We start from the raw sequence: 8686 nt of genomic DNA on the forward strand, positions 1-8686 counted from the left end.
TCTGTATCCCAAAGAGATCATAAAAGATGAAAAATGTGCAAAAATGTGCAAAAATGTTTGTAGCAGCAAGCTAAGCAAAGAACTGGAAATTGAGTGAATGACCCTCAGTTGGGGAATGGCTGAATAAGTTATGGTATATGAATGTAATAGAATATTATTATTCTACAAGAAAGGATCAGCAGTATATTTCAGAAAGGCTGGGAAAAACTTACATGAACTAATGCTAAGTGAATAGAACCAAGAAAACATTGTACATGATTACAAGATTATGTGATGACCAACTATGATGAACTTGGCTGTTTTTAACAATAAGGTGATTCAAGGCAGTTTCAATAGACTTATGACGGAAAGAGACATTTGCAAGCAGAGAGAACTATAGAGACCAAATGTGGATCAAAACATAGTATCTTCACCTTTTTTTGTTGTTTGTTTTTCTTTTTGACTTTTCCCTTTTGATCTGATTTTTCTTGGGCAGCATAACATATATGGAAATATGTTTAGAAGAACTGCACATGTTTAACCTATATTGGATTACTTGCTGTCTAGGGGAGAGGAAAGAGGGAGAGGGAAGGAGAAAAATTTGGAATATAAGATTTTGTATGGGTAAATGTTATAAACCATCTTTGTATGTATTTTGAAAAAGAAAAAGCTATGAATACTCAGAGAAAAAAAGAATGAGAAACAGGCCATATTGTCCATTGTTTAAAGATGAAAAGTCTTAACATTGTACAATTAGAATTTATCATAAGGTGGTCCTTGTGGGACCATCATGAGACCTTATTATCCCCCATGCCATTCATGCGCTCAGCATCTCAGTGAGGCTTCCAATCAGTCTTTCAAGTGTTATTAACCTTCTGGGTATAGAGTATTGTACTAGAAAAAGTGGGGAGATACTATATTAAGGTAAGCATGGGCTCTGTCTTTAGATTCACAGTATACTGATAACTGGAAGAATATTGCAATTTGTCATTTTAATTCTTCTAAGATGATGAATGTTTTTGAATTGGAATTCAGAAACCATTCATATGAAACATTATACAATAAACATGCCTTGGAGTGGTGCAATGTTTTTTGTGGTCTGAGGGATGGAAGATTTTACAAATCAAGAGGAAAAGCTTTTATTATGTTGCTCATGGTAAGCTAAATTCATATGGGGTTTTAGCAAAGAAAAAGGAATTTAGCAACCAACAAGGGAGAAGACACCATAAGGCAGAAGATACTATTAAGGCAATGCACATTCCTAATGAACCCTGAGGGATACAATACAGGTAAAAACATCTGTGTAAAGTGATTGGGTTGGGTCTGGGGTAGGAGGTAATAACTGGGGAATCAAGAAAGGCCTCTTTCCAGATGTAGCTTATGAGCAAAGCATGAAAGGGAGCCAGAGATTCTGAAAGACAGAGGGGAAGGCAAGCAGCAGCTGGGGCACAGGGACAGACTATGCTGTTGTACCAAGCACAAAGATAATGCAGGGGAAGAGTGAGTATACCAGTGTGGGTAGAGCAAAAGCCTAGGAAGAAGAGCTGATGGAGGCTGATAGGGGCCTAATGGGGAAATTATAATTTTTTTCCCATGACTTCTAGGAGTTGAAGGCAGAATGAGATGGATTGTATGTGGGGGAAGAAGAAATAGAAGAAATTAATGGGTCTTGAAAGATTGGAGAATCATCAAGATTGAGGAGCTTAAACCTTCTTTGGGACATTTGTCCCAAATGGCACTAGGCTTTTTTTTTGAGAACACTTCATGTAGTTCTAGGCGCTTGGAAGAAAAATTTGATGTCTCTTATAGAGAAAACTGTGAGAACATAAATCAGAAAACACAACGTCTTCCATCTTTGAGACCACTAGCCAGTCCCACCTCTTTCATTTTGAAATCTCTTACTTTCCATGGTTCTCTGAGCTTTACTCTTGACAGGCTTCCTGTCTTTCTGGTCCTTTTGGTTGGATCATCATCCACTTCCAATTTCCTAACTGAAAAGTTTCCTAAAGAATTTTGGGGATTTCCATGCTTCTCTTTCTAAACACTCTCAATGGTCTTGTCAGATAATTATGGATTCAATGATCTTTTTAATGCAGATGACCTTCAAGCTAAATATAAAGTTTTTGGCTCCTTCCTGTCTTCCAGTCCCTCATCACCAACTGACCCCTGGATAGCCTGAATTGGATGACCCTTAGGGAGCTCAAAGGCAACATGTACACAATGAAAATCATTACCCCCAAGTCTTTGCCCTTCTCTGAACTTCCATGTTTCTATCAAGGAGACCTTCATTGTTTCAGTTGCTTAGGTTGCAATCTTTTGAAAGATTATCTAATTATAGATCAGTCATTTATTTTTAAGCTGTGTACATGCACATGTATTTTCATTAAATCATTGTAGATGAAGAAGTTTGTACGAAATTCTGTGTAGGGTGACAAAATATTGGCTGCAACCAATCTGCTAACTTCACTCCAGGAGTGCCTAGTTAGCAGGCTAAATTCCTCATTTCTAATAAAAGCAAAGCTATAATTTATTGGTGATAGGTGATAGTTAGGGCTGGAAATCCTGGAACCCTGAGTGTCACTTGCTCATAAACATTCCCCATCTCTGTAGAAGTTGCCTATTTTGCAGGATAGCTTTCTATGAGGACAATGGAAAGTCTCAAAATGTCCCAAACAATCAATCAACTTCATTTCTGATGTTTCTCATTTTTGCCTATAAGAATGCTGGGGAAACTATTCTGGGTCTTAATGACTGAGGAATTAATTGACCTGATTTAAAGATAACAAATAGCCCATTATTATTAAGTCTTTATTCACTGAAGTTTGTGTCTCAGACTTTTACTTTGTAGATAAAAAATTAATAGGTAATGACACCAAATGGGACCTGGGAGATTGACTCCAGGTTTTTATTAGTAGCCTTTTTCTGAAATTTCCCTGAGATCTCTCTGATCACCAAAGAGCTTGTCCTGGGAGGACCATCTGGGAGAGCAGGATTCTTTTCTGTCCTGAATCCTAGATCTTCTGAGCTGAAGTAAGCCTCCACTTGGAGAAGGAAAGCAGCAAGACCATCACATTTTTTATTTCTCTGCAGATATTGTTAGGTGCCAATTTGTAAAATTCTTTCATGTTTAAGGTAAGCCTCCATTTTGGAGAAGAAAACGCTTTCTATGAAGTTATCCTCCATACTAGTAGGGAAAAAAAGCTTCTACAGAGCCTTCAATCAGAGAAATTGTCCTCCATATTGTGGGAATGATGGTGATGCTTATCAGGAAAGTCAGCCTCCATGCTAAGGAAGAAAAAAGGGTTTTTAAGAAACCAAAAGAGATGTCTTAAAAAAAAAAAAACTTCTACATAAACTTAAATCAAGAAGCTAGAAAAGCTGAAACTAAGTTCTCTATTTTTAGCAAGAACTTTCCCAAAAAGAACAGGGAAGAAAATTTTACTGAAGTGTTTTTATCTTAAAGCATAAGAAATCTTTGCCTACCTTAAAAGTACAGTTTGAGGCATGTGAATAGAGCACCAGTCCTGGATTCAGAACTACTTTATTTGCTTTCTGTACGATTTACCAAGGTACTTTGTCTTCTTCCAGTGTAGATGGCAGGCTCTTTGAAAAAACCTGATCCCTCAGCATAGCCCTTGCAAGTCATCTTGAAACCATCATAGAACATGACCCACACTCTAGAAAAACTAACCATCTTGAAAGGAATTATAAGAACAAAGGATTTCAGGAACTACTGCTCTGGTAGCATTGCTTTTCATTACATTTATCTGTGTTGCTACAGCATAATCTCTTCTGGTTTTCTCTTTTCCTTATATCAGTGCAGAAAATTCTTCCCAGGTTTCTCTGAAATTGTACTTTTCATCATTTCTTATGATTCCATCATCTTCCATTACATTTTCAAATCATCATTCATTAAGTCATTTCCCAATATGTGGGCAACATCTTGGTTTACAGATTTTTACAACAAAAAAACAGGGGATATAATTTTGTGTTGTTTAAATAGACCTTTTTTCTCTTCTCTGTGATTCTTTTATTTATAAACATGTTGTTGGGTCCTGTTTTCTAAAGCATTTGGCTACCTTCCTCTTTCAATAGGTAGATTCATCCCATGAAAATATTGTCCCGACAAAATATGATATATGTGAAAGTCTTACACATTGAGTACAATCCAAAAGTTTCTTTCCAATGTGGATTTTCTGATGTTGAGTAAGATTAGAGTTTTGTGTGAAAGCCTTTCCACATTGATTATATTCAAAAGTTTTCTCTCCAGTATGTATTCTCTGATGTTCAACTAGTCAGTATCTCTGTGTGAAAGTCTTTCCACTTTGATTACATTCAAAAGGTTTCTGTTCAGTGTGGATTCCCTGATGGCTAAAAAGGAGGAACTTTCCCAAAATCATTACATTTATAAAATTCTCCAGTATGGATCTTCTGAGATCTATCAAGATCTGAGTTCCAACCATAAACCTTCCATAATAATGAAATGGAAATCTTTTCAATCTAGAGCAAAATCTAGGATGGTAAGGAAGAGAGCTGTAATGGAATGAAATTGCTTTATCTTTATTGTATTCATCAGGCTCTTTTCTAATGTGAACTAGCTGATGAGTAATGACTCATCATTTGAGTTCTGATTCAAGATCTTCCCATCTGGAGTAATTACACAAAGCATTTCTCCAGTATCACTTTTCTCATATCTAATGAGGTGACTTGAAGGGAACTTTGCAGTTTTACCAACTGTAAATTAATGTGTCTGTATTCCCAAAACCCATCCAATACATTTATTGATTTTGATCATTTTTCCTTAAGCTTTAAAAAAAATTACATATATTTTCTTCCTCATTGATTTCCCCTCTACAAGATGAAAAAGGGGGAAAAAAACTGTCATATCAAATACATATTTAAGGAGACAATTCCTTACAATGTTTCTGATGCTCATTTTCTTACCATCTTTCCCAATCTAAACACTTTCAAAGCATTAGTGATTTAGATTACTGATTATTTATGTACTTTCCCCCCCATATAATCATTGTTAATTAGCATTTCTTCTTTGAAAATGAACTGTGCATAGCTTGGGACCAAGACTGTTTTAGCCTTTCTTCATAAACTTGTATAGAACAAGTATCTGTTTTTTATAGACTTTGTACCTGAGACCTTTATGAAGAAAACCTGCTAAAAACGTGCTTCAGGTAATTGCTTACCTTTAAATTTTAGATATTTTGTAGGTTTTTTATGTGATGAGAATTGTTCCATGTAAGTTTCTTGGGATCTTCTCTATCCCCCATGTGGAAATGAATTCTTCTAGTACCCATAAATGTATTTTCCTCAAATTTCTTTGAGGTAACCTTTCTATTTAACTCATGTATTTATCAGGAGTTAATTTTAGTCTACAATATGATCCATATCTATAGTAGTCCATATTTATTTTCTGTGAAACTGCTCTGTAGTATTTCCAATATTTTGTAGTGCTTAGCCAATTAATTAATTTTCTATTCCTTATCAAATACCTGATCTCTTCATTTTCTCAAGATTTTTACTCCTAAGTAAACTATTATAATTGCAGATTTGGTCCTGTTGGGCTTCTTTCCTGGAACATTGGAAGAGGCTGTGGGAAAGACGCATATGAATGAACTTTGGATGAGAATACATATTTAGCAGAAATTTAATTGGGGAATGACTAAGAAATGATAGTTTATAAATACCAAAAACTATTGAGAAATGATGGCGAACATTAGGATAGCAGAGAAAAATATGTCACATTTATCAGATTTTATACACAAAATGGAATTTCAAGAGATATCTTTTTTGTTGGGAGGTCTAATGAAGTCTGTGCTGCAGCAGGAGGCCTTCCCTTGTTAATTAAATCTCTAAGCTTTCTCTCCCAGTGTACAGTCAAGTATGAACTCTAGGTAAATTCTTTCCCACAACTATTGCTTTTCTTTTTAAATTTTTATTTGTTTATAATTTATGAGATAAAACAAGCGTTTCCATAACTTAATACAATAAAATCTATTTTACATGAAATTGCAAATCTATTCTGTAAAATTTGCTATTGTTTAAATATATAGCCAAGTTATTGTGTATTTTTTTCTTCCCTCCAACCCTACCCTAGAGATGACTATTATTAAATCCCAAAATATATACTGATATACATATATACTCATATATATAAAATCATTCTAAATATATTTCCATTTATCAGTTCTTGTCTGGATGCACAAAGCATTTTCTTTCCTAGGTACTTTGTAATTCACTTAGGTATTTGTAGTAGTCAAAATGATTAATCACTCAAAGTTGTTTTTTCTTTGTATTTTTTTATTGAACTAAATCCAAAATAGAAAAAGAAAGACAAAGTTCTTTATGTATTTAAGATATGAGATCTATATCTGAAAAACTGTCTATAAAATTTTCTCCCCCAGTTTTCTGTTATCCCTCTGATCCTGGTTAAATTTCTTTATTTGTAGAAAATCTTTTTAATTTAACATAAGTGAAATTACCCATTTTATATCCCACACTCTTGTTTATTCACAAATTCTTCACTTATCCATAAGTCTGAGATAATGATCCATGTTAAAAAATTTTTTTTGGTAACATCTCTCTTTAGATCTCGATGACATATCGATTTTGACCTTATATTGGAGAATGGTCTACAATATTGGCCTTTGGTCAATTTCTGCCAGATAGTTTTCCAGTTTTCCCAACAATATTTTTTAACTAAATAATGAATTCTTATCTGACAAACTCAGGTCTTTACACTTGTAAGACATCAGTTTACTCTAGTGATTTGGTGCTGTTACCTGGATTTCTACTCTATTCCAATTATTTACCTTTCTGTTTCTTATCCAATACCACACAGTTTTAAGTAACTACTGCTTTATAGTAGAATTTAAGATCTGGTACTGCTAAATTTCCTTCATATTATCGTTTTTAATTAGTTTCTTTGATAGTCTTGGCTTTTTGTTTTTTCAAATGAATTGCTATTTTTTTTTCTAATAAATTAAAATAAACTTTTGGTCATTTGAGAAGACATTGAATATAGAAATCAGTTTAGGCAAAAATTGTCATTTTTGTAGATTCTCTAATGATGAACAAGATGGCACCTCCTTGTGGAAGCCTTTCCAGATTGATTACAATCAAAATTTTGCTGTCCATTGTGGATTCTTTGATGTAGAGCTAAACTAGAGCTCTTTGTGAAAGTCTTTCCACATTGATTACATTTATAAGGTTTCTCTTCAGTATGGATTATTTGATGTTTAACAAGATGACACCTCTGTGTGAAAGTCTTTCCACATTGTTTGCATTCAAAAGGTTTTTCTCCAGTGTGAATTCTCTGATGTTGAGCAAGATTGGAGCTCCTTGTGAAAACCTTTCCACATTGATTACAACCAAAAGGTTTCTCTCCAGTGTGAATTCTCTTATGTGCAGCAAGACTTGACCTCATTGTGAAAGCTTTTCCACATTTATTACAATCAAAAGGTTTCTCTCCAGTGTGGATTCTCAGATGTTCAGTAAGATAGGAGTTCCTTGTGAAAACCTTTCCACAGTGATTGCAATCAAAAGGTTTCTCTCCAGTGTGGATTCTCTGATGTTCAGCAAGATTGGAGCTATATCTGAAAGCCTTTCCACATTGATTACAACCAAAAGGTTTTTCTCCAGTGTGGATTCTTTGATGTGCAGCAAAACTTGACCTCTTTGTGAAAGTCTTTCCACATGCATTACAAGCAAAAGGTTTCTCTCCAGTGTGGATTCTCTGATGTTCAGTAAGACTGGCCCTGTGTGTGAAAGCCTTTCCACATTGCTTACAAACAAAACGTTTCTCTCCACTGTGGATTCTCTGATGTTGAGCAAGATTGGAGTTCTTTGTGAAAACCTTTCCATCTTGATTACAGTCAAAAAGTATCTCTCCAGTGTGGATTCTCTGATGTTCAGTAAGACTGGCCCTATATGTGAAAGCCTTTCCACATGCATTACAAGCAAAAGGTTTCTCTCCAGTGTGGATTCTCCGATGTCTAGCAAGATTGGAGCTCTTTGTAAAAGCCTTTCCACATTGATTACATTCAAAAAGTTTTTTCCCAGTGTGAATTCTCTGATGGCTAAAAAGGAGTGATTTATAAGAGAAATCCTTTCCACATTCATGACATTTATAAAATCCTCCAGTATCAATCTTCTGATTTATATCAAAATCTGAATTTTGATCAGTGGCCTTCTCATACTCATGAAATGCATACTTCTTCATTCTAAGGTCAAATCTGTGATGGTAAGGAAGAAACGAATGGTTCATTGAGGTTGCTTCACATTCATTATCTTTATCAAGTTGCTTTCTAATGTGAATTTCCTGATGAGTAATGAGCTTAGAGTTCTTATTCAAGGCCTTCCAAACTTGCTTACCGACACAAAACATTTCTTCAGTATCACTTTTCTGATCTATAATGAGTTTTGAATTACACTTCAAAGCCATTTCACATTGATTACCTGAATAAATATGCATTTCAGGAGGCTTCTCTAGGGACTGAAAATCCTTTATCAGTTTAGTAAAACATTTCCTATAGTCACAATTCAGAACACAGTTATTTCCTGAGGTCATTTGGTTACATTGATACAGGAATGAAAGCTGTCTGAATCTCTTTTCAATTTCATCAAATTCATAATTACTCTTTGGATTTTTATCTTCTCTGACTTTAAAGTCCTGGATTTCACTCAAAGTGAAGTT

The 8686-nt window shown here is 34.6% G+C and overlaps 1 protein-coding gene across 1 annotated transcript; it reads right to left on the reverse strand.

The window, feature by feature from the left end:
• Nucleotides 1-6305: 6305 nt before the first annotated feature.
• Nucleotides 6306-8442, reverse strand: LOC127556791 (zinc finger protein OZF-like). The gene has a single exon (XM_051990220.1). The coding sequence runs from the start codon at nucleotides 8432-8434 to the stop codon at nucleotides 7055-7057; it is 1380 nt and encodes a 459-aa protein (XP_051846180.1). The 5' UTR covers nucleotides 8435-8442; the 3' UTR covers nucleotides 6306-7054.
• Between the last annotated feature and the right edge of the window lie 244 nt (nucleotides 8443-8686).

The sequence above is a fragment of the Antechinus flavipes genome, chromosome 3 (genome assembly GCF_016432865.1).
Source record: "Antechinus flavipes isolate AdamAnt ecotype Samford, QLD, Australia chromosome 3, AdamAnt_v2, whole genome shotgun sequence".
NCBI classification, from domain to species: domain Eukaryota; kingdom Metazoa; phylum Chordata; class Mammalia; order Dasyuromorphia; family Dasyuridae; genus Antechinus; species Antechinus flavipes.

Coding starts and splice junctions, on each gene's coding strand:
- LOC127556791 (XM_051990220.1), bottom strand. CDS start 8,434: ATGGCTTTGAAGTGTAATTCAAAACTCATTATAGATCAGAAAAGTGAT.